Source organism: Astatotilapia calliptera, chromosome 3, assembly GCF_900246225.1.
Source record: "Astatotilapia calliptera chromosome 3, fAstCal1.2, whole genome shotgun sequence".
NCBI lineage: Eukaryota > Metazoa > Chordata > Actinopteri > Cichliformes > Cichlidae > Astatotilapia > Astatotilapia calliptera.
In genome coordinates this window covers 39,715,100-39,742,388 of record NC_039304.1, presented here as the reverse complement: position 1 = coordinate 39,742,388, position 27,289 = coordinate 39,715,100, and the positions used below count along the sequence as shown (strand labels likewise).

General features: G+C 39.4%; 1 protein-coding gene across 1 annotated transcript; it reads right to left on the bottom strand.

Annotated features, from left to right (window-relative positions):
• Nucleotides 1-5,289: 5,289 nt before the first annotated feature.
• Nucleotides 5,290-12,783, bottom strand: LOC113019516 (alpha-2,8-sialyltransferase 8F-like). The gene is made up of 7 exons (XM_026163274.1): nucleotides 12,698-12,783; nucleotides 10,497-10,568; nucleotides 10,040-10,114; nucleotides 6,625-6,766; nucleotides 6,246-6,358; nucleotides 6,072-6,164; nucleotides 5,290-5,992 (listed from the first exon to the last, which is right to left on the bottom strand). Exons 1-7 carry the CDS (start codon nucleotides 12,781-12,783, stop codon nucleotides 5,515-5,517), a joined length of 1,059 nt encoding a protein of 352 aa, XP_026019059.1. The 3' UTR covers nucleotides 5,290-5,514.
• Between the last annotated feature and the right edge of the window lie 14,506 nt (nucleotides 12,784-27,289).

The window sequence follows — 27,289 nt, the reverse complement described above, 5'->3', positions numbered from 1 at the left end:
CCTCCACCTACATCCACACCTCCTCCTGGTTGCACCTCTTGTGATACATCACTCTCCCCGCCTGTTGTCTCTGTGTTGTCATTCTTTTTAACAGTCTGTGTTGCAGCTCTACTCATTTCAATAATTCTGTTGATAAAACTTTGTGATGTTAGAAAACCTGAAGGTGACACTCGGACCTCTGGATTTGTCTCAGGTTTGGTTTTTTCAGAACTATGTAAAAGTATATCAATGACTTTAAACGTGTCATCAAAACTTGCACAGCGTCATACTGCTGTTCCTTTTGGTTTCGCTTCAGCTAATCAAGTGGAAGCTATAGAAGACAATCCAATCGGTGACGTCTTATGTGACATCGGACAGAGCAGAGGTGGTGTTCATGTTCTTTGTTTCTACTAATGAACAAATAAATGAATAAAAAATGATTATCTGCTCTTCTTCCCTTTTCTGGGAGGCAGTGGGGAGGTAGAGCGTACAGACCGATCCAGCGGGGAGGTGTGGGAAGCCAGATCAGGCGCCCCCCTTCTGGCTCTCCTCTCTGCTCTCTCCTATCTTGTCCCTTTTGTCTTACTTCTCTCTATCACCTTTTCTATCCCTTTAAATAAGTGAGGCTCCATAAATGCTAAAGAGTCAGGTATTATTTCTCAGTTGCAGTGAATAGATGAACTGTAGGAAACTAAACAGAAGAAAGAAGAAGAGAAATAACAATTTAACATAAACCACAGACACTCCAGGGCCTGATCAACCCTGGCAGGGCCTCCTTGATGAGGGTGTCTAGTGATAATGGCCGAAACACCCGATGAATCCAAGGTCCAGTACTGACGCTGTGTCCCAAATCTTAATATGATAATCTAGATCAGAAATCTAATCCCCCTAAAAATGGCAGATTAGCCTTAAAGACGGAAAGTTGAGGCTGCCTCTCTGGGCTGCCTTTCCTCAAAACAGCCATTTAAAGCATTATCAGGGACTACAACATTTAGTCCTTTTACTGAATCGAAGAAATAAATCACTCAAATAAACAAATAGCTCATCCTTCAGCTACCTTTTGACTGCCAATTGACCTTTGACCTTTCTGTTTACATCATTCTCCTCGTGTCTGTGTGGGTTTTCTCTGGGCGCTCCAGCTTAGTCCCACTGCCTAAGACATACGAGTGAAGTTATTTGGTGATTCTCGAGTGATTGTGATTGAATGTGGATAGTTTGTCTTGCTACAGTCTGTTTTGTATCGCATCTTTCACACTCAGCCTGTCGTGGTCTGGGTGGTTTTCCACAGCATCAGCTCCTCCCCACTGGGTGGAGTCTTTGTTGTTCCTCACCTGATGGCAATCATACCAGCAGTATTTATGACCGGCGCACTCAACTGGTCGTCGCCAGATTATCTGCCAACTTTAGTCAGTTCTCGGCCTCACGTCAATTCATTGGTGACTCATCATACGTATTAATCGTATCTCTGTTTTTCTCGTCAGCCTCGGAACCCCACCTACCAAGCTCTCCTGGATACCAGTTTGCTGCCGCCGGAAATCACTCTCCGTGTCGGAGCTGCCACTCTTTCCTGCCTGCCTCCCTGCATTGCATGCAGCACCCACCTGGACCTCTCCTGCCTCCCCTCTCCACGCAACCCTCACCTGCAAGTTTGTAAGAAAGATCAGTGCACTATCCTAAGACTCACTCGCAACCTTCTGTGGGATTCCCCTGACTGCTCTCTCCTCTGTTTCAGTGCCCTGGCCCGTCACAGTTTCCCCTGCCCAGTACCTGCACTCCATATCCCTGCCATCTAGTTATTATCACAGTATTTTCTCTCGCCTCAGACATCTAGTTTATGTTCATTGATTCTAGTCTGCACTTTCTGTTAGCTTTTGAACATTGTAAAATAAAATCTCGTTTCGTTACACTTCACCCCTGGCCTCCGGGTTTGAATCTGCACTTGAGTTCATTCCATTTCCACGGGCCACTGCGCCTGACACAGCCTGGGACAGTCTCCAGACCCCACTTGAGCATAAAGTGCTAAGTATTTTTTTTAAACAGGTCAAAAGTAGTTGTTGTGTGTTTGTTGATGAACCATAACAGGGAGCATCTATTGTTTTTAGCCTATGATTAACAGGAAACTAACAGCTCTGTGGATTCCAGTTTCTGATGAAAACACTCCAGTGCTTTTTTATTAATAGACACGAGCCTCCAGAATTTAGTCCATCGTCCTCAGCCTCTCCAGCTTTTTATATACAGATGTAAATTGACTGATACTAAAAAGAACGCATAGATATAGATAAAGGACATGAATGATTTTTGTATCTTATTCAAATCAGCCGCAGAGGTAGCTTTCAGGCTGTATAACTTGCATTGATGTTCTCTGTGTGTTTTGTTCCGCAGGGATAAATCGGTATGCACTCTACTCAACAGTGAGGAAAAAAACACCACTTATTCACAAATCGTGAAAGAGAAACAAATCAAAGTCAACAGGTGCGGCTTCTCTCCTTTGTCTCTGTCATTGTTCCGAATCAGAACAAGATCCCAGCACGTTGATATTTTAGTCAGTATCAAAAGGACACTGATCAATGGCCATGAGTGCCATTCACAGAGAGTTGGGGAATGGCTGCAATCACAGCATTGTAAGATGGTGACAGATGTACCCTTAGGCCCTTTTCACATAAATGGTGTCCATGACTTTCTGCTAAAACCAGCTTTCATGTGTACATCCTCATCATTGAAAGAGTGTCCACTGGCCTGTAGCCATATATAGACTGTGACGTTTTGGCATTTGTGCCGGGGCGCTCGATTCTTGGGGCAGACCAGTTTTTGGCGCAGCATATTTTGGGGTTTTGCGTCAGTATTGAAAAAGCTGAGATGCACTTTCTTTAATTAGTGGAGCAGGAAAAAGAAAACACCAAGAACTATGTTTAGACCTGTTAAATTGACATAATGATGTTTGTCTTTTCAGAGTTTCCATCAGAGCCAGATGCCATCTCCCCCCTAAAAGATGTAGTCCACCAGTCCAACCACTGCAGTCCAGCTGAGGGTCTCGAATCCGTCCACCCAACACCTCAGATAACAATTACTTGTATAACCGATTAGTAGATAGATAGTAGACGGGGGCGACCGTAGCTCAGGGGATTGGGAAGCGTATCTGTAACCGGAAGGTCGCCGGTTCGATCCCTGGGCTCTCTGTCCTGGTCGTTGTGTCCTTGGGCAAGACACTTTACCCTACTTGCCTACTGGTGTTGGCCAGAGGGGCCGATGGCGCGATATGGCAGCCTCGCTTCTGTCAGTCTGCCCCCGGGCAGGTGTGGCTGCCTCCACCAGTGTGTGAATGTGAGAGTGAATGAATAGTGGCATTGTAAAGCGCTTTGGGTGCCTTGAAAAGCGCTATATAGATCCAATCCATTATTATTATATCTTCTGTTCTTTACATGGAGTTACAGTCACACAACTTTTGTGAGACAAGAAAATCAATTCAACAGTGAAAAAGATTTCTTATTAAAAAAAAAAGACTAAAACAAAAAGCAATAATAATAATTGTCTTTATCACCACAGCAATTATCTGGTTTCGCTGCAGGATCAGTTAGCTTTGGTCTCATTTCTTTGTTCTTATTTGTGTGGTTCTGTGGGTTTTACAAAGATTTCTGATCAAAAATTTGAGGCGTTGTGGCAAACCCGTGCGCACTTCTCTTCACTTTAACCAGGCTGTAAACAGCATGAACATCATTCAGAAGGTCGACAGTGCACAGAATATATTTAGAACAAACTGTACGTGTCTATTTGTACATTTTGATTCAAGGAAATTGAATTTATGAGACTTTACTTCAGTTGTTTTTCAAACTAAGCATGCCTCCATAGTATTATATCTTTCGACTTATGCAGCTGCACACATTCATCTTAGCGTGTTTTTCAGTGTTTGTGGACACAGGGTATAGATTTTCTTTTAAACTTCTATGGCTGATTGCTTTGCTCCTACATTGTTCTTCAGTTTATTGCTATTATGTCAGTTTGATCAAAGAAAAAGAAGTAAATATTACATATATTGTGAGGATAAATGTTCAAACAGGTCATGTTTTTGATGCAGTTGTAAGTGTCGTGTTTGATCGTGATATTTGCCTGTAAGTTGCACAATTGTGAGTCATTATGTTGCTGTGTATGATTAAATGACAATGAAAAACAAATGTAATGCGTATTATTAACAAAATTCATGTAAAGCAGCAAAGTTAATAAATTCAAATATAAAGTGTTTTTTTCGCTGACTTAATTTCATGGATACAAATACAAAACAAATTCATTGTTCAGGGTAAAGTACTACTTTAATAGATATAAATCAGGTTTTTATCATATATATTAGTTCTTTAGACAAATTTTAAACTGCATTTTTGTACATAGTTTCCATAAAGACAATGATGAATCTGTGCCTGTCATAAAAACTGACAACAAATGGATCAGAGCCACATCTGTATGTTTTAAAGAACAATCTAGTGAAAGCTAGCTTGCTGTGACAGTTGACTCTTTAGCTGCACCATAACAAATGCAATGTACTGCAGGCTCACAGGTAAACAATTCTATCAGTACTTTCAAAGTCTTAAAACTGTAAATCTTATGTGGATTTAGAATTGATAAGTTGACTGTGTTGTGCCCCCTGGTCTGACAGGTGGCTGGGAGGTGTGCAATCCTAGATCCTGCAGCTGTGCATTAAAATAAAGAGGCACAGATCATGAGCTTGTTTACAGTTTCAACTGCAGGATTTATTCTGCAGATTTGCCTCCAAAGGGGGTTTACTCCTCCTGAGCATTAGGCGCCATCTAGTGGTATCTTTAAGTAATGCCACAGAACATGTAAAGTGTAGTGGAAAACCGTGATTCAGCAAATATAATAAGACATAATAAGCACAAAAAAATATAACGGGGGTGTCCATTTTTTTTTACCTTGTTTGAAGACATGAACTGAACTTAAATCCCCATAAGTTATGAATGCTCTTCTATTCTATTCTATTCTATTCTATTCAATTGTATTTATATAGCGCCAAATCACAACAACAGCCACCTCAAGGCGCTTTATATTGTACAGTATATCCTATAATAATACATATGGTGAAAAACCCAACAATCATATGACCCCCTATGAGCAGCACTTTGGCAACAGTGGGAAGGAAAAACTCCCTTTTAACAGGAAGAAACCTCCGGCAGAACCAAAAGTGACCACTAGCAGAGTAATATAAAGGTTGTAACAGAAGTAGTGGCTTAAAAGCAAATGGTGATTTCTATTTAAAGTCTCTATTTTATTTTCTTGTAGCGTATTGTACCCTCCTCCTAACGAGGAGTGTATCAACTTTATCATGACCATGCACTGCAAATGTTGTTAAAAAGAAACTTTAGCAAAAAAAACTTATTTCTAACACATGAAATGGAACAATAATTAAAAGAAAGACTGTTGAAATAATAAGTAGTGTACATCTCTCTAATACGTTTGGATTTGAGTGCAAATGTCTTGGCCTCTCAGTTGGATACTTGAACATATTCTTTTGTTATTGCAAAATTCAAACTAGACCTGATCTGATTTACAGTCTCCAAGGTGAAGCTTGAGCACGCCCTTATTATGCAGCTCCACCCAGTGGGAAAACTCTTTTGGCATTGCATGGACTTTCCTATCATAGGGTACATTATCATAGTAGTGGTTAGTCAGGGGAAAGAGTTTATCTGGGTGATTACTAAATGGCCAGAATCCATACAAATGCACCGTTTCACAAAATTCCAGTGCCAGGCTAGTCAGATATAATCCAGTGCTAGGTCGATATTCCTTTAACCCCAGAGATTGCCAGAATTTGACCAGTCTTTCGAGATACCTAGGGTTTATGAAAATTGGTTGGATAGGGATATCCATGTCCTCAATGGCATACACAGCCCGCTGACACGCTGGGCGAGTACCACCATAGGAGAAGCAAGGAAAGAGAAGCAGGGAGTTGCCATACTGTTGGAGACTGTCTGCAAACGCCCGGCGACGTCCCGTCAGTGACCCATACCTGCAAATTAACGCATGACTTAAAGCAACAAGACATAAACTAACAAGTCAGTTCAATGTCGGGTTCATTAATTGCTCACTTTTGCATGAAGATGCTTGGGTTTGCTGTCACAAGGTTAGTCTTCCTGCCAACATCATTGTGAAATTCATTTTCCAGAGGAGGAAGGTTGCACCTGAAATAACATGAAATATTACTTTCAGAGAGAAGAGTCCTCATCACGATTTCCATTCCTTACAGTGAACATCTTTCTCACCTAATAACAAAATCAGCTGAATCAATCATTTTTCCACAGCCGCTGTTTGTTAGAATCCCACCGCTCCCAACAATTGAACAAGTGTCCCATCTCTTTTTTGAGAAAGGATTCTCCTGGAAGTGACATCAACAGATTATAAATAACAAAGAGCAACATTTACAGTGCTTGTAACATACAGTGTGTGAAAGACAACTACTCATTGTATTTAGGAACTGATGTGATTTAATCCCTTAAGGATGATGACAAAACGTAGTCATATCATGTTTGAAAATTTGAAGAACAACAGAGGCATGAAACATGCAGCAAATTTTGTCTTCATACTAGTTCATTCATAAACAACAAATTACAAGACCGGTTCCTGTGTTTAGGAATAACATACTTTTATAAAGATTTTGAAAAGCTCCGGGGTCACAGAGATGACACTCCTGTCCTTGTCACAAATAATCTTAGATCCCACTGGAGTGTTTTCCTGAGTGACAATGCCATTGTTGGATCCATTGCAATTGATGCTCAGCTGTAATCTTGATAAATTAAAAACAAATGAGAAAAAAAAATAAAACTAAGCATAAAAAAGTGTAAAATTAGTTTTGGTGTTGAGATGAAAGATTTGCAAGACAGTAAAAACTTAAGGCGTGGAAAAATCAGAGGAAGAAAACACGAGGAGGTAGTCACTGGAGGAAAACTGGAGGAACACAGGAGGAAATGAAGCTGAAAATATTTTTCAACTTATCTTTGCTAACAGCATGACTCAGATATTCTAGGATCTGTATATAATAGTTCCAGCCAATTCAAGAAGTCAAGACAGATTCCTTAAATTTAGGCAGTCCTTCAAAGTAGCAAATGATCCTGATGTCTCTGATCAGGGTAAACAAATGATGCCCTCTGGAAAGTGAGAGCTCTCTTAAATGTGACAAGACGGACTCAGTCTGCCGAGACCATGGAAGAATGACTGTCTTCATACATCTGAACCAAATCACAACTTCTGAGTGGTCTGTTCATCTGGACGTAGCGCTTTCAGTGGGAGAAATGCTTCTTCATTCATACAAGTGGCTTCTTCTGTCTCAGCTGATTGCAGGTTGTCCCGTTTTCATTGTTCATTCAGTGGTGCTAGTTTCAGTCATTGTGCAAATGTGCTGTTTATAGATTGGGGAAACCTGCAGTCAGCTGAGACTCAAGGAGTAATTTGGATGAGTGACAAAACATTTCTTCCAATGAAAACACTACGTGAACAGAATTACTTACCTGGATGACTGAGCATTGCATCAAGACATATTACATATCACTTCTTATCCTTAATGAATGTTGCGTGTTCTCATTTTGCCCTTGCTCAAGCTTCCCAGAAGCTGGTTTTTCCTCCTCTGAGCATTCACGTTCCTGCTCTACTTTCTGGCCCTCCTCAAACTCATCTCTGCTTCCTCTAAAGAGGGCTTGTTCAGATTAAATAGAACAAGAAACCAAAACATTAAAATATGTTAAAAACACGCATAGTAGTTTGGACCTGGAAGCAGAGTTCATACATCATCAATTAAAGGTTGGGTATCCCACCTGCTGTGAATGTTTTAATGCCGTACAGTTATTATTAACATCGCTTGTTACATCCTGTTTATGACAGTTAAAATAAATAACATTCATATAAGAGATAAAATTGTCTTGTGTAAACTGTATGTGGTGTTAAATAGGCCTATACCAGTGTACTTTAATGTCGGTCATAAGGGTGTTACTTTAAGAGACATATATTTTATGAGGTGCTCTGAGGAGCTTGGAAAGGAAAGCGTCTGGACTTCTTTAAGTTGCTTGAAGACGTTTCACCTCTCATCCGAGAAGCTTCTTTAATTTAAGTTCAAATGGTGGAGAGTCCCAGATTTAAGCCCTATGGTAGTGAACCCCCAAAAGGGACGATGGACCCCCTATTGATTCTCTACTTAATCACACGAGTCAAGTTGTGAAAACAGGTGTAGGCCACGATTAGCCAAGGTTTCTTAGGGAACACTCCCATGGGGCTTAAATTCTCTATGCCTCACTCAGCCATCTGTCAAAAAATGCATGATCATTGTTATTGCAATGGTGATGTGGGAACAGGATGTGTGTGTGAACTCAAAAGTCCCAGGATGATAATTGGGTTCATCTGAATATTTGCTTTTCAGTTGGTGAAACATTTTACCACTCATCCAAGTGACTTCTTCATTCTCAGCTGACTGCAGGTTTCCTCAAACGTAAACAGTACCTGTTAGAGTTTGTATTGTTGATTGTCATTTATGCTTAGAAATATTTAACCATAGATGCTTAGAGGTGTATAATCAATTGTGTAGTGATAAGTTGTGTGATCTTTAACAGGCTACAGAGGCTTGGTGTGTATTCCACACTGGAATGCACACCTATATCCTGGGAGCATGGGAAAGTTCGTACCTTGTTTAATTGTGTTATGGTAGGATTAACGTAGTTACGTCTGTTCTAGTCTAAGTGCTTTTTGTGTATAAATGAACTGCTGGACTTCCTTACTGTGTTATCTAGGATGAGGGGGGGTCTACCCTCTTCCTGACCAAGGATGATTGCTTGTGTGCTTTTATGACTCTTTGATCAGCAGTACCCCACACACACACACACACACATCCACCACACACACACACACAGGCAAGGTACTCTTTGTGTGTATGTAGACGTCATATGTTAATGAACCTATGCATATTCATGTAACCTCAATAAAAGGACAGTGGTACGGGAGAACGGACGAGAGCAATTGGGGTCAAGCGAAGGGACGGCGCTTTGTCCAGTCTCTCCCGTGCACGAGTAACATGAAGAACTTTGCCTACTTCGTGTCTTGCTTTGCAGTGTAATTATATTGTCTTCAACGTTCCAGCGGATGGGTTCAAGCTACAAACCTATCAGTACCTTTGCATAAATATCAAAACACTTTAATGATTGTTATGATCCAATAGACCAAAGGCATTAGAATCATTCACACGGAGCTCTGGAATGGCTGAAATCACACCATTATAATAGTCTCAAAGAGTTACCCTTAGATCCAGCTGGAATTTATTTTTATGCTTAAGGCTATTATGTCAAAATTAACATCACACGTTTGTTTTATCCTTTACCACACACAGCTATGTATTGTAGACTAGTAAGAAGTGTTGGAAGTAGTCTATAACACTGACAACAACAGGCACAGACAGAAGCTCCTTCTATGAGGAATTTGAGGGGGATGGTCTGCCTGGACTGCTGATGGCACCAGAAGGTTCAAAACTTTAAGACTGACTCTGTTAGAAGAAAGAGGCACATAAAGAAGCTCTCTTCCCCACTTTCCTTTTCCTTCCCCCCTCCCTATCTCTGTATGCAGGCCTGACCAGAGTGCAAGAGGTGGTTGCTATGGTAATGGGATTTTTTTTTTCTTGAAAAAGGCTCATGTCTATATAAGGAGACGTATAGAGAGAGGTACAAGAAACCTGAGCAGATATCAGACCTAAGGCCACCCTCAGTTGCTTCAACCAAGCATGTTAAGATTCTGTTTAAAGGCGTACACTGCCTGGGTGTGGTGCTCTTTGTTCATTTGGGTCTCCTGAGTGAGCACAGACAAGGCAGCCGTTTTAACCTTGAACTGCTTAATAAAATAAAATGTACTTTGAGCATATTTGTCTTCTTCCTCAGAAACCCAACAATTTTGTAAAACCTTGGGCACACTCTTGTCTGTCAGATGACGATTATGTTGTCCTCACTAAGCGACACGACCGCCTTCCTCTCCTCCATGAATGCTGGAAGGAATCATCAATCAATAATATCAGGATGTTAAGTCTTACCTGAATCTGTGGTAATTCTCCTCATGCTTTTCCCACGTTTGATTGTAGAGCTTTTTCACTTCATCAATGACTTCCCTGTAATGCACAAGCATTCCAGTACATTTAGTAACCTTCCTGCACTGGGTGTCTGTGAAGGTTCTCAGTCATCCAGCTCATCGTAGTCTAAGGAGCTTGAAAAGAAAAGCGTCTGGACTTTTAAAATTTTCTTTAAGACGTTTCACCTCTCACCCGAGAAGCTTCTTCAGTTCAAAGAGCAAATGGTGGATGTGGTGGCAGTGTCCCCCAAGGGGGGTCATGTTGACCATGTTGACGTCTTCAAGAAAAATAAAGAAGTTCTGACACTTTTCTTTCCAAGCTCCTTAGACCTACTCCTTCCTGCAGGGGGCTTACATGACTTAATCTTGACATAAAAATTTTAATTTCTTAATGATCAAGTCATGGCAATGTTTGCTCTTACTTGCAGCCTTTACAAAGTTCAGAGGGCTTTGGAGCACTTCTTTGAGGATTTGGTCGGTGAAGCTCGACAAAACTGTGAGAAACAAATAAGAGATAAAATTATGACTCTTTCTTGAACCCTTCTTTGGTCTTGTTTTGTTTACATCTCACGGGAGGTAATTTGTGATTTTAACTCATTTATTAAATCTGATCCCTGTTCTTATGTATGTTAAATATTTAAGATATTATTAGAGGGGTATATGAGTTAGTAGTAGTATTTATTTAATGTCATTGTCAAGAACAATGAAATTGCGTTTGGGGCTTCCATACAACCCAAAAAAAGTTGTTGGAAATTTAAAGATTACAAGTAATGCCTTAATTCACTTGAGAGATGTTTGTATCAGATATTGTATCTATACACAATGAGGTTTTTGTTTGTTTGTTTGTTTGTTTGTTTGTTTGTTTGTTTGTTTGTTTGTTTGTTTGTTTTGGTTTGTTTTGTTTTGTTTTGTTTTTTAATAGTCTTAAATGTCAACTCGAATATGCCAACTGTGTTATTGGCAGCTGCTGTGCTATAAACACAGACAGTTTGGTGCAGGCTAAACAGAATAGAATAGAATAGAATAGAATAGAATAGAATAGAATAGAATAGAATAGAATAATCCTTTAACTGTCTCCACAAGGGGAAATTTAGTTAGTCTGCAGTATTGCTGTTGTTGATGTTGAGCTATTTAAAATTGTATTTCTTACTGTCACTGTTGATATTGATTATATATAGCCATATAGGAATGCTAAATGGGGAAAAAATATTGAATATCATGAATTTTGTGTATTGTTGCACCCCTATATATACTGTATATATAGGGGTGCAACAATACACAAAATTCATGGTTTGGTTCGATACTTTGGTGTCACGGTTCAATATCTTTTCAATACAAAAAAAATGTTCATGCTTTTTTAATTTTTCATTTATTAAAATATATATTTTAACTGAAAAGTACAGTTTTTAAATTTAGTGTTGCTGAAACAACAAAGTAATAAAAAAATAAATCTATCTGATCGAGAAATCACTCATCTTTGGAAAAGAGAGTTTATTACAGAGAAATGGCTCTTTCCAAAATAAAAGCTATACTATACGCTTCTTCTGGGCTATATTCTCAGCAGCATATTAAACATATCAGGTCCCCATAAGGAGGATCATGTGCTAACAGCTGTCTAAATGACTCGGGTAAAGTTTGTAGCATGCGTGCTTGTTGTTTTTGTCTGCTTCCACTTGTCTTTGCACTAGGATGCTGTCAGCGTAAATGTGCAGTCATATTCATTTTGTTCCCACTAATGCTGTCAGCGTTATGACGTTAACACAACACGGCAAATCTCCGTTAACGAGCTACCGCGTTAACGGAGTTTGCTCATTAACGTGTTGGCCGTCCAGCGCCACGCATGGGGCGATTTGCCGCGTTGTGGCATTAACATCATTTCAGATTAATGCTGACAGCACTAGTGGGAACACAACGAATATGACTGCACACTCTTGAGCTACAGCAACATCTGAAGGTTCAGTACCTCTTTGTAGATTCCCCACTTTGTGGTTTCTCAGCTCTTTACAACACCATACTATATATGAGTTTGTATTTCACTTTACATTTTACGTCTGCGTTTCTTTCAAAATGAATCCTAACTAAAAAAAAAAAAGTATTGTCAAAAGAAATTAAGTGCAGCCAAGTTAATTAGAAATATACTTTTGTGCAATACTACGTAATATACAAGTTATTCATGTCCAGTTATTTACAAATCAGTACCAATAATGTTGTGTAGTCAGAGTAAACCGGTCATGTGACTCTAACCTTATTTTCACTGCACAACAAAACTCGTATCAAAAGAACAATGTAAACAAAACAAACATACCAAATACTGTTATTCCCTTAGAAGGAAATATAGAGTGAGAGCTGAGGTTTGTGGTTACGTGTGAAAGAATGAATGACAAAGACATGAAGACATGTACTTCAGCTTTTACCAGAGTATTTTTTAACAAACATGAAATGTGTATTTCTACTTAAATTAAGCATGTTTGTATTTCTGCAACCTCAGGCTTATATTAGCATTTTACACAGCTTCCCAACTGTTGGGAAGCGTTCATCACAGTGCCATAAGCTACTTTTGATCAGAATACTTTGTTTCATGACCTCTGGTTTTTATCTGTAAGATACAAAGGTGATTACTCACCTGTCCTCGAACGCGTACCAGGTAAAAGTGGTCAGCAGACTCCCCAAACAGAGGAGATTGATCACAATCGAGAGCTTTTTCCTCATGTCGCTCTAGTGCTTCACCTTTCTTAACACTTCGCTTTAACTCAGCTTTTTTTTATGTACTTTTACCTCATATGTTGATGCGGTTATGTGCCCAGTTTAACTGTCTGGTGGTTTATGATTCATAAAATGAGTAGGCATTCTCAGTTAATCATTACTATAGGAGAAGAAGAAGTCACTTGGATGGGTGACGAAATATTTCTCCCGCTGAAAATGTGTCCAGATGAACAGAATCAACCTTTGGGGATTTTCTTAGCTGGTTGAGCATGCATCAAGATATTTGAGACTCTGTGTCTTATAAAAGCAAAGACAAACAAAAATCACTCACAGGTGATTTGTACAAAGGTGGTTTTAGGAAAACATCTACATTTCAAAACTGAGTTGCCTCCATGGACATTTTCAGACCTGTTTCGCCAGCTCATGAAATGAACTTTGATTCTGTTTATTCTAGAAATCAAATAATTTAAAAAAATTCTATCTACAGCACACTCATGGATGCAGCCTAGCCAGTGCTCGATGTATGGCTTTCTTAGTGAGTCACAAATACGCAAAAGTGGCAGTGCTGGTTCAAACTTTTACTACTGTTTGGAATTTTAATATTGTGTGGTAATGTTTCTCTGACTTGGTAATTATGTTTTAAGGCTTTTTCTGAATTCTAATCTTCCTATATGTACAGTGGGGAAATGATAACTTTAGCCAAGCTTCTTAATGGTTTTATAAATCTTTTATTGCGCAGGTCTTCTTTCAGCCAACTCATTACAATCTGCAGAGTTGATCTTAGTTAAAAGTTAACCACACCTCTCTCTGTTCTATGGTGCTCTTATCTATTCCTCTACGTTCCATTTTATTATGTTCCCGATTTTTATTACTATGTGTCTCTTTCTTTCAGTGTGTGTATTATAATGGCTTGTAGTCTAACCACTACGCTATCCAGCTGCTATAGCTGTTATAGCATATGCATATATATATTAGTGAACAGTTTAGATTTTTTGAGAATTGAGGTAGTGTTGTGAAATCTGTTTATGTTGTCCTAGTAAGGCTACCATGAGGGCAGCCACTAGAGGTCGCTAGGAGACCGGTGGTATATGTGTTTTCCAGAAATTGATGTAGCCACGTACGCTGCTGCTACAATTGAATAAAAAGTGGTTCGTGCTTGAGAACCCTGCGTCTTATTGCCTCCGAACATGACAGGTAGTAAAGAGACAGGCCTGTAGTTTGTGAACCTGTACCTTAGGAACATAATCTCAAATGAAAGGTAAATTTGTCTGCTTTTGTTTGTCTGTTACCATCATGTATTCATTCAATTATTATTCTTCTCATATCTATGTTGCTCCTCAGATTTTTTCTCTGTAACAGTGTTTATTAGTCAAAATGTCAAAAATGATTAAATCTTCTGTTTTTTAACATTTGGTTCAGAAATTATGTGGAATAAGTAATATGTGATCAAAGCAATAAATGAAGTTTTTAAGTTATGGAGGGGAGTGTATCAGTTTGACCCCGTGGTGGCACGTTTCTCTCTCTCTCTTTAAAGCTCTTGTATTGTCAGTTTTATTCAATTTGGTTCAATTTTATTTTATTTATACAGCACCAGTTCAATAGTTGCCTCAAGGCTCCTGATACTGAAATAGTCTACATTAATACAGAGAAAACCCCAACAATAAGATAACACTCTATGAGCAAGAATTTGTTGAGAATAAAAAGGAAAAGGAAAAAACCTCCCTTTTAGCATGAAGAAACTTCCAGCAAAACCAGGCTCAGTGAGGGGCGGTTATCTGCTGTGAATGGTGGGAGTGGGGAGAGGAAGACAGGACAAAAGACACGTTGTAGGAGAGATTAATAATAATTAATGCAGAGAGGTGTATAAACACACAGTGGCTGAAAAACGTTGAGTAAAGAAGTGCATCATGGAAATCCCCCAGCAGCCTACACCTATCGCAACTAAAAGAGGATTCAGGGTCACCTGGTCCAGCCCTAACTATATGCTTTATCAAAAAAGGAGGTTTGAAGCCTAATCTTAAGAGTAGAGATAGTGTCTGTCTCCCAAATCCAAACTAGAAGCTGGTTCCACAGAAGAGGGGCCTGAAAACTGAAGGCTCTCCCTCCTATTCTACTTTTAAATACTCTAGGAACAACAAGTAGGCCTGCAGAGTGAGAGCGAAGTGCTCTAATGCGGTGACTGACTTTGAGGTCTTTCAGATAAGATGGAAGGGTTCTGTGTGTAGGAGTTTAGTGCACACTAGCTCAGTGTTTGTTTGTTTGTTTTTTGTTTTGTTTTTCGTTTGTGTTCAGACCAATTCCAGCTCAAATACAATTTGCACTCGAGCAAACACTCACATGAATGTGACTCAGACGGTACCAAAATTGTTAAAACTGAAAGTCAGCATCATGAGCACCAGCTTACTAAGCTATAAACTAGTGCAGGAAGTCTGGCAGTTATACTGATGTTATCAGTTATTTTCAACCAGTCAGAGAGACTCACCACACAAAGCTGACACAAAACCTTTATAGATATGCATTTACATATCAGTTTGATCAGAACATTCTGAACTGCAGGCTGTAGCAGTCTGCTGAGTGGTGCTGGAGCTGCTTCTTACCTTTTACCGGTTGGAAAAGAACAGTGGAAACTTCTTCATGTTTCAAATAGTTTTGGAGGAATTAAGACATTCTTCAAAACAATGGTAGGTGTTTCCAAATGACCTTCTGCTTTTCCTAAAGTCACTTTCAGACTTTGAGGTGAAAGATGTTTTATATTCAGTTTTATACAACCTGTAAACATCCACCAATGCTAAACAGGCGTTAAGCTCGGTGTTGCTTGGTGTTGGCTGGTTGGACAATCAAAGTTATAGAGTGGTGGTGTTTGGGTAAGTTTAAAGAAAAAAGAAAGAAAGAAAGAAAGAAAGAAAATCATCAATCATTCTAACTATGTACATGTGTCAACCTCAACATTAAGGTTTGCACATGTCAGTGGAGCGGAGGAGTCAACTAGGCCCATAAGTCCTGCAAAATCTATCTCCATAGGACTCATGACAGCCCCATTTTAATAGTCTTTGGGGAAAAAAAATTAAAAATTAAAAGTCCATCCAGGATGACAGAAATTGAGTTAAGTTACTTTAAATATCTTCTTTTTGATTATTTAAGAACACAGCCTGTTAAAAACTTTGGCCTACTTTATATATCACATCTTTTTGTAGTGTGCCCTTACTTTTGATCAGTCTGAGGTACTTCCCCTTGAGTAAAGGGTTGCATTACAGCAAAAGGCTGAAGGCCGAGATCTATTCTCTCAGTGACTTTCAGCTTTATTAAACCTTAAATGTAATCTCATGTATACAGGTTTTAAATTTGGGTTCTGACGTTTACTTAAAATATCCTCAGACATTTAAAACAATCTTAGCAGACAGAAACACGGAAATGGCTGATAGCCACATTAGGAGACACGTGTTCTCTTCCCTGCAAACCATTTGCAGCTGCTAATCTTTAACATGTTGAGTAGTTGTTTCTCCTTCTTCTTTGTCTCTCTCTATAAAGCAAAGGTTTACAAAGTTCTCCAGAATATCTGAGGTTTTCTGGAGGCTAGAGCTAAATGCTGTCTCCTCCATAGTGGAATATACATTTTTATATAGTGACATAATTTTGAAGTACTTTGGTGGTCTTTAGTTTGTAGCTGATTGTCGATAGGTGAGATTATGTTGCGTTTTTCTCTGGAGATCTTTTAAGAATAGAACCTGCTAAGCTTTCAGACCTGCTTTCGATGACGATTAATTTATTTTGCATAACCCATCCCACCGAACGTCACTCTAACGCGACACTGTCGCTCAAGGCCCTTGTAATCGTTGATGACCTGATGGGTTCATTTAAACTTTAAATAAAATAATCTACACTTTTTTGAACTGAGGCTCTGTTATTTATGAAAAACAACATCCGAAAGATCAGCAGGAGTTGATAACATGGAAATGTCATTGCTCTGCTCGGCTTTGCTGTTTGTCGGCTTCGTCGTGTTTGTCTCCGGAGGTGAGATTTAGCTATTACAAACTACACTGTTTCCTTCTGATGCTCTTCCTCAAGATAGGAAGAGTATTTATGTAACTCGGTTCCACAACTTGCGTAATTATGCATACTTTATTAATCCCGTAGGAAATTAGTCCTCTGGGGAGCAGTGTGTAGACACGGTATCTCAGGGATACCTCAGGGTAGCTGTTTGGTGGATTTGAACCCCCAGCCTTGTGATTACGGGGGAACACCCTACCTGCTGAGCTAGCTCTGCCCCACTTGTAGACTGAAGTGCATTTCTGTTCTGAAGACAGGAATAAAATGATCAGACAGCGTCACATGGCTCGTCTTTGCTGTATTCCCTGCCAGGATTTCATTCAGTTCATCTGTTATAGACTCTTCTTCACAATGATAAAACCACCACTGTGCCTTTACTGTTTTTAAAACATTTCTCCGTCCATGCTACTTGTTCTTTTTGGTAAATAGAATCATATTTCTTTGCTACATATGCATCTTCCTTGGGACGCAAAGACTCGACAGTCTCGAACAAATCGTCAGCAGGGACAGTGAGCAGGTCTTTATGGCTTACACAGGCTTCATTGGCAGGCAGCAACAGGTGTAGAAAACAAACAGGACAGGAAAGAAACGTCCAGACAGAAGGACAGTTTTAACTGTTCTTCACCATTATAAATAAAAATTATAGTTAACCAAAGAAAACAGTATAGGCTGCTATTATTAGGTTATACCATTACTAATGCAAGGCTGCATTGTGTACTTTGATTCCTTTAACCTCGCTGCTCTCTTGGTTTCTCTTTCAGACCCAAACATCATCACAGCCGAGTCTGGACAGAACGTCACTCTGCCATGTCGAGCTTCGAACAACAACAACATTATAATTCTTGAGTGGAGCAGAGCTGATCTGGGGACACAGCATGTTGTTGTGTACCGGGATGGGCAGTTTGCTCCAGACGACCAGCATCCATCTTTTAAGGACCGGGTGGATCTGCAGGACAGACAGATGAAGGACGGAGACGTGTCTTTGATTCTGAACAATGTGACAACTGCTGATAGTGGAACATACGAGTGTCGAGTCTTAATGGGAGAAATACACTCGTGGGAGCTCAACATTATTTACCTTCGTGTTGTTGCTCCAGGTGAGTGAGTAGAGTTGAGTGTGTGTGTGATCAGAGGTGAAGCTGCTTCCTGGTTGTTGATGTTTGTTTCTAAAGATGTTGTTGATGAGACTTTGTAGAAAGCAGCTGGTCTGAGTGATGTGATCAGAGTGCAGTAGATAATGATTTATGTAATGTAATATAATGTCTACGTGGGCCAGGTCCTCCAAAGACCGAGGAGGCTGGACGGCCAAGCCTTAACATTTGCGTCACAGTTGGACTTTAATAAACTCAGCTGTCTGCTCCTCATCTAAAATATAACAGGAAATTGGAGTAAATTCTCAACCACCTCACACTTCTTTTTAATCAGCTGTGTGAAAACTTTAATCTCAGCCAAACCGATTTAGTCAGGAACAAATAAAACACAGAAAGCCAAACAATAACATTTTTAAGTTATCTAAGTCACTTATGTATCATGTTTAACCTGAGTATCGAAAGAACGTGGGGGGGTTGAATACAATGTGCCGGGAAGCCGCTGTTCTTGCCGGCTCTAGTTAGCCTTGAACTCCCAGTGAGCTATCGAGCGGGTGGGTAACAGACGTCTCCGAAAGTGTCGGAGCACTCTTGCAAATACCTGATGTCCGGCTAGACAGCTACATTCTAGCTGGAAAATATGTTAAAAGTTTATTTTGTGACCCAGAAAGATTAATATTTCAAACTCACCAGCCCACTCCTCCCACATTGCCACAATTGAAAAGTATTTTTATATTATTATAAAATATTATAAATAATAATTTAACTAGTAAAGTATTGATAAGAGTAATACAACTAAGTAGCTGCCACCATTGCTGGAAACTGGGCCACGTACACATCTGACCCATCCTTCAAATCCACGGAAAAGAAGGACGCATTTCGAGGAGTCTTTGAATTGGGACAGCCTTCATCACCTGGCTGTGATGTAATCGGGATTAAAATGCAGCCTCTGAATTGGAACATAGCAAGTGTCTGACAGCAGTTTGAAGAGGAAATGGATTCTGTTCTGTTCTTCACTCATCACCTACCTGACAGCTGACACCTCACACCTGTTTCTCACCTGCAGGTCCACCAGGAGGAGACACAGAGGATGGAGGGAAGGAGGATCCAGTCAGTAGAGGAAACACTGGCCTGGGACCAAGTCTCAGTTTTTTGTGTACTTGTTGTTTGTTTTATCTGATATTTAAAGAACCATGAAGCATGAAAACTTTGTCTTTTGAAACAGATCTACATGACACTTATTGGCTATTTTGTCACTTGATGTTTAAATTAAAAAAAAAATATTTACAATTTAAGCTTATTCTGTTTCTTCCATTCCATTTACATTTTGCTGCCTTTGAATTTTATTAATCCTCATATTGTGTTCATTTTGTGTTCAGCGATTTTTGTGAACATTAAGACTTCTAGTTTTGACACAGCTCCTAACCTGAGGAGATGAAGAAATTATTATCTCATGTCCCCTGATGTCTGCAATCATCTCCAGAACCACAAACATCACTTGGTTATTTTCAGGAACTCTGTCTGCAGGTATAAACGTGTATTTTCCAAGCTTGTCTTGTGAGGGCATCACATGCTGCCCATATCTTTATGTCATAGTTAGACTGCTTGCTTGTTATATACTGTTTGAAAGGGCAGTCTCCTCTAAAAGCCACCAGATGCTCATCTACAGTGACATTTGGAGGATGTAGATGAGTTGCTGTCACCCCACACACTTGTCTTGTTGAGGGCTAACTGGTCTTGTATCATGGTTCAAAAAAGGGAGGCAAAATTTCTCGAGGGACATTCTGCATTGAAAAATTGTCTGACTAAAATCTGCATCCCATAAACTGCTCTTAAATTCATTTCTGGATGTGTACTCAGCACTCAGCATCCAAAGACTCATGTATGCTTTGGTGTCTTTTCTGGGTTACCTCTTTCCAATCGTCTTTGTAAGTTTGTGTCCCCTCGAAATTGGTCAAGTTTACCACTATGGTTTTGATGGACTCAAGAACTGTTGAAAGTAGGATTTGATGTCATCAGTCCTGGATACAGCACAGTTTGAAGATCCCGTGGTCATCCAGGATGATATTTTCAGCTGAAAGCCTAACTTAATTCTCAGGTGGGGTTAGTTCTTAAGTTCCCGTAACGGTTGCCAGGGAACCCAAGGTGTGTGTGTGTGTGTGTGTGTGTGCGTGTGTGCGTGTGTGCGTGTGTGTGTACACGTGCATGGGTGCATATTAATCTGTGTCTCTCTTCCACAGCATGCCTTTATCCTGTTTTCCTTCTCTCACCCCAACCGGTCGCAGCAGATGGCCCCGCCCCTCCCTGAGCCTGGTTCTGCCGGAGGTTTCTTCCTGTTAAAAGGGAGTTTTTCCTTCCCACTGTCGCCAAAGTGCTGCTCATAGGGGGTCATATGATTGTTGGGTTTTTCTCTGTATCTATTATTGTAGGGTCTACCTTAAAATATAAAGCGCCTTGAGGCGACTGATTTTGTGATTTGGTGATACATAAATAAAATCGAATTGAACTGAATATGTCCACGTGACAAATGGAGATGTATATGAATATAAAATGAAATTTTCATGGTCGCCCATTGTGTCGACCTGCCAATTTTGTAGCCTAAGGCTTCTGTGTTTGATGGAACCACTTCATAAGGAAAAGGCTGCGGTTCAGTCTTTGCCAGATTGTTTTATGCTTGCAGTCAGTGCTTCCTAGTCCTTACCCTGTGAGTGTCACAAAGGACCAGAGGCCTATACTAAAACTGGGCTCAAGTGCTGGACCAAGTGAAGAGATGGTTGAGTTAGTTTTACACAATGCTTTTATTTTTGCAACAATGGGAATGTGGCAAAATTTTTAGTGTGAACACAGAATAAAATCATGCTTGGCACGAGGTTCGTGTCTAGGAAAACTAGTGTGGAGCTCTGAGGCAGGGACAGGGCATGTTTGGTAACAAGTGTGGTGGCACTGAGGAGAAAGAACAAAGGGAGTTTGTGTATTATAGAACTCCTACAGGTGTACATTTAACTGAGGGGTAAGGCGTACGTTCCAGGTGGAGTCAGAGGTGATTTGAGGAGAGAAGGTGTCGGAGTAGCAAGCAGAGCCAAAGAGTGGAGCTGTGACGAGAGAATTGAAGCACAAGAGAACAAGGTAAGGCAGCTTCTTTCATCTTGGTGCATTCTGGACTTTCACCTTTCTGCACTCGTCCCTGGCTGAAGAATTCCAAACTGTTATTACTGCTATAGTTTTGATATAATTTATTTAAATATGTAATATTAACTGATGATGGCAAATGCAGCTCCCCAAACATCAGCACTAAATTCATTTTTCATCTTAAATCTGCTTCTGCTGCCTGTTCCTACACTGTAAAAACTGTGACTAGAGGTTACTTAAAAAAGTTATGGCAACAAAGTGACACTTGAAATAATTAAGTAGATTTTAATTTCAAAAGATTTATGTAAAATGTAGAGAAAATGTTAATTAATTTCAAATAGAAAACAAAAGTAGATATTAATAGAATTAAACTGTAAATATGTGTTGGATTTAGGGTCAAAATCTCAAACTGAAGGTTGAAATTGCCCAACTTTACCAAAAAAAATAATTGATATGAAATAAGTCTCTGAGAAAAATTACTTTGAATTTACTAACTATCTGGCAAAGGTTTAGTAAAAACTTCCTAAAATATCCATTATAAAGAAATGAAATCTTGTTTTTTCAGTAAAACTCAAATTGGATTCAATAATTTTCCAAATAAACCTTAAAAATAATGACTGAATAATAAGAGAAAATGAAATGAATTTTACTTATTTTCTGAGTAAAATGAATCAATTTCACAAAGAAAACATCAAAACAGTAATTTGTTTTATTGTGGAAAATAACACACAGTAATTTATAATATAACATTTTTCTGCTCGTAACTGCTTAACTTGAAAACTGAAAAGATAGCTGCATCTAAAAAAGACAAACCAAAGGTTTTCAGTGAGCTTACTTCCCTTTCATTCTTTCAGAGTCCTCGTTTAAGCCAATAACTTGTTCTTGAGGCTGTTCACTTTTGGTGAGAGCTTAGCACAATCCAGTTCAAGGAAAAGTTTCTGGAATACTTCCAAGGTGTATTTTAGCTCTTTGGGATAGGCAAGATCGACTGCATATGTCAATCCAACCAGCATTGCACATGCTCTTGGAAAATTGCCCAGAGCAGGCATAACTCTCACACCCTCCAGCACAATGCCAATGTCATCCTCCTCAGATCCAACAGCCTTGATTTTGTAGATTTTCATCCTCTGTTCAGAAAGATCTTGTGACCCACCATCCTCATCAGCATCCTGAAACAACAAACACATGGGTTTTCTGACTGTAGTTGCACACATGAAATATTTCCTGGACACATCCTGTAGCTGAATGACAAATAAAACATGATAATGCCTCAAATTATTTGAAACTTGACAAACACATATGAATAACAAAAACAGAATAATGTTTCTACTTCAACACTTACACTGTACTCTTTGATCAGTTGATCAATGGACTCCCCAAGGTACACCATCAAGCACTGAATAACCAGATTTCTGGTTATGTTATTGCTAGGATTGCTTGGTGACTGAAAATGAGCAAGAATTCCAAAAATTACCATCAGATAAGTGACCATTTATTAAGACAAAACTGTGAGAATTGGCAGTATAAAAAAAAACTGTTAAATATCAAATTATCATCACATGGAGCATTATGTGCGATAATTAGCTGATGTTAATGCACATGCCTGGGTGCTGACAGTCAACACAAAGGTATTGTCAACATGCTTGTAAGCTTCAATCTTTAAATGTGTCGTTTTAGTAAATTACATTAATTTAGTCATTTAGTTTTTTATCTAATTTAGTTTATGTTCGTCAGAAAGGGTTTTTCCTTCTTGGGACAAAACAAAAACCCAGCAATACCTGTACTTGTGTTTTTTTGTTTGTTTTTTGTTTGTTTTTTTACTAAGAATAGACATGTATTTAAAATACAATTAAAACATGAAACCCATAATTGTGTTGTTAATTATATCAGTGACGTCCTGGCGTCCTCTTGCACTGACAAAAACATGCAAACAAATTAGTGGAGCTGTGCACCATGCAAATGAAATTTGACAAAAAAATTCTTTAAATAAAATTCCAAGCTGAAATGTCAGTGGAAAATACCTTGGCTATGATAGCCTGCAACTTCAATCCCATGGCTCCCCCCTTGGAATGGAAAAGGGCCAACAGTTTGGGAGTGTACTCATCCAGCATGGACATGAATTTGGGTTCAAGGTGTACCAGGGTGATCCTGTAGAACTCATCCTGCAGCTGAACGACAAAAAAAAACATGATGCAGCCTCAAATTATTTGAAGTTTGAAAGATTACATAAAAAAAAAACCAAAAGCCCACCCAAAATGAATTTGGAACTCACATGAGATGCCTCAAACAATGCTGGCCATCTGGCTTTGATGTCTTCAATGCTGGGGGACAGGTTGACAATTTCATGTCGTCTATGTGCAAATGTTTTAGCCATTTTTTCTTTTATCACTTTGTTGTTGTCTCTTTTCTTGACTTCAGTAAGCAACTGAATTCTCTCTTCTTCTTGACTGTCCTCATCTTCACCTGCTGGATATGGCGGAAGGTAATTTACCTCTGCTTTCCGAGGCTTTTTCACTTTATTTGCAGACTTCTGGTCACCTGGACTCTTGTGTTTCATGGCATTGCATGTCAACTCAGGAACACCAAACCCTCTAAGTTTTGTACGATAATTGGCCATCTTGTATTTGATGCTTTGTTGCCAACCATAATAACCTGAGAAAGAGCCAGGTTCCTTGAGACAAGGGTATTTTGTCACAAGTGCCTCAGCAACATAACTAACCTGTGCACTTGAAGGATAGGCCGTAAATGTAAATATAGTTTCAGCCAACTTCTCAAGAATATCAGTCTTTACTTTGGAGGTGGGCAGAAGATTTCCATTCTTTTTATACTCCTCAGTGGCTCTTTCCAGGTACATCTCAGTTTCATATGCAAACTGTGGAATGGGGAACTGTTTCGGCCAGGGCTCACAACGTTCTGTGGTCTTCTGCCTTTTGAGAATAATGGTGTCCTGAGAAGAAGTAGTTGCAGCAGAGTCTGCATTGGATACAACTGACTCAGCATATGAGGAGTCATAGTCAGACAGTTGGCCAGAGGGGCTGCCAAAACTGTCATCAACCGGAGTCAAGCTTATCATGACCGGGGTGATGCCAACAACCTTCACAGTGTCTTTGTCTTTTATCTGGTCAGCTCTGTGAAGAGTGAAGTAGTCCTGGAATTCTGGGTCAAAATACTGAAGACTGAAGTCATTTGAAATCCCAAAAGTATCCTTCACAACACTCTGCAGCTCCTCCAATGTTGGTGGGATCCCTGATGGAAGAACCAACTTCTCGATTTGGTCATCAATAATTACACGAAGCTTTGCCTCCATCTTGTTCAACCTAGAATAAAATGTAAATGGGCAGAGTTAAATTTCCCTTCAATTAAATAAAATTAGTTATTACTTTTCATTTATACAATAGTTGAGATATAAAACTATAAAACAAAAAGCACACTTCAACACACCAAATGTTGCAAATAACAAATACTTGGGAGCTGTACATGTTATCAAGTTTTTGTTGTTGTCGTTTTTTTTTTTTTTACCTATTATTCACAGCAGATGTAACGTTTCAGGGTTACCAAGCGTTTTCTTCCCACATTGTAAGAAGCCAAGGGCCACATGTCACCAAGTTTCTGCTGCTCCAAAAGACTGATCTTGCCAGTGTCCTCCAGTTGAAAAGATCTCAGATGCTCTACATACCATGCAGCAAGTAACTTCACAATGAAATATACACAATTGTCCAAAACGACTATCTGTATTATCTCAGCAAAGTCTGGTAGTCCACATGTTGAACCATTAGACAGGATCATCCCAGCAGTGTATCTTGTTCCACTGTAGGTGACAGTGGTGGCAAGCTGCACACAAGTCAGAGATGGTGATCTTGCTCTTAAATCTGCCTGTATGTCTGGATGCAGCACATCTACAGGCATTCTGGATATTTTTGTGACAAGCAGGGCAGGTTTCACCTCTTTTGATTGCATGTGGTATGCCATCATCATTTGATGCCTTGTAGAAAGGGTCAGCAACACATTTTTGAAATTGTTAGTGTGTCTCACAACTTGCTTGAAAAATCTGTGTTTCGCCTCAAAGCGCATTGTCCATACTCCAACCAATGGCCCATATTTTTCTATTACAGCAGGGTAGTGCTCCAAAAAATGGTGTTTTGGTGTGAGCCTTTGATCAGGAAAAACTTCCAAATATCTGACACGATGTTCAGATATTTTAAATTCAAGGTAGGCAATACTTTGTGTTGTGTGAACAGGGGCAACCACTAACTCAACAATGTCCTTCAAAGTCAGAAGAAGTTGCCAAACAGGATCATCTTCAGGTACACGTAAACCAACAAGGAGAGGCAACAAACGTATTAGGGCCCAGTTTTCATGAGCATTTCCTCCCACAGTTTTGCGACCAGCAAAATTTGAAGGGATTGCTTGTGGACTGTTCAATTTGTCTGAGCCCTTATATGGAAAACATGTGATTATATTATTCAGTTCAGTCAAACTGAAGTAGTGCTTCTTCAAAAAAACTTGAAAACACAATGCTAACTCTCTTGGCACTATTCCCTCAAAAAGGTCATGAAGGACATCTGGTGGGTATCCAGACACAAAGTGAAAATTATTAAGTTGATCAGTTAATGGACATGACCGCTTTAAGCCAAAATGAGGCACTAAATTTGGATTTTCTTTGACAGCTTGTACGTGTAAATCATAGTCATCCTTTTTTCGAAGTGGGAAGACCCCAGACCGTACTTCATATGTCTGGTACTCTGAAGAATGTCCAAGGCAAAATCTACAAACATATGGCCCGTTAAAACTTTCAACAAGTCCACTAATTGCATGAGCACCAAGGTTATCAGCTACAACACAGTGTAGGGCGCCTTTAATATTTCTCCCTAAACATGAAATAAAAACCCCCTCCTGTTCAAGAGTGACAAGATCTTTCAAAAGTGGATCCAATACTACTTTGTATTCAAACTGTTTCACATCAACAGATTTGCAAAGTAAAGCTAGTTGTATTGATGTTAAGGCAGACTGTAATCTCAATGGCAAATTGGCCAAAACCCAATAAACTGCAGTTATTTTATGTTTTTTTCGAGAGGTTCCTAATGGGTTACACACCTCAAATTCATCAACATAAATTATTATAGAGAGTCTTGTTTCTTCTACAGCATAAAAGTCATTGTCCTTAAAACACGTACCATCAAAAATGGACTCAAAATGCCCAGTGCTACTTGAGCACCTCGAAAAGGCTTCCACTGCAATATCTTTGTTCTTCAGTACTTCTTGCAAAGTCTTTAGAACTGGTACATATTGAAAGCTCTTTTTTTGTTCAGCATCAAGAATATATTCAATAGGATCCACAAACTGGAAATGCTCCTTAAAGTACTTATTTCTCTTAAAAGCTGAACCAAGTGGCCCGCCTGCTCCAAGAGCTCTGCTAATGGGATGAGAGCTGCACAACTGTTCAGCCAAGTCCTTTATGATAGTGTGGTCAACTGTGCATTTGTTAGATTTCAGTGCTGAATCAATTATATTTTTAACCGCCTCCACAGATGCTGAAGAAGAAATATAGAAGAGATCTTCAACCAAAGCATTAATGCACCTCACTGAAACATTGTAAGTGCTTTCTAACTTGAGTAGAAGTAAGCCAAGTCCTTGAAGAACAGTACAAGATGCACTTTCTGGATCAACATCACTAGAGCATTCATCACTGTTGAGTTCAGGGACATCAGAATGGTCAGTGTTCTGACTAGGATGACTTTCCAAGACTTCTTTCTTAAAATCAGTTAAGGAACAACATGTATGTCTCCTGCCTTTGTGCTTTAGAAATGTATTGTATATATTTGTGCGAAAGTCACATCCATTAAAAATGCAAAATACAGTTTCGTGTCTCTTCAAGTGATTTCCTATATGCTGAAAATAGTCCTTCTGAGTAGAGCAAAAAGCAGTGCAAGCCAAACACTTAAATGCAGTGATCACTCCAGGCCTTGGACTCTCTTCAGCGGTATGGTATCTGGACAAATGTGTGCGAAGGGCTCCTTGTGTTTTAAATGTGCAAGGACAACTGCCATACAGACATGGCTGGTGCTGTCCACGACCAAATGTTGCGTGTTGCAATCTGTAATGACGTAGAAGATTCCCCTTTGTAGTAGAAAAAGATTTGCATATCTTACACTGCCATCCCATTTGCCAGGTCCTAAAGTGATGGAAAAATATATATCTAAGAATCTAAATAGTTTTTCATGACAAATGTAAGAGCATGGGTATCTATA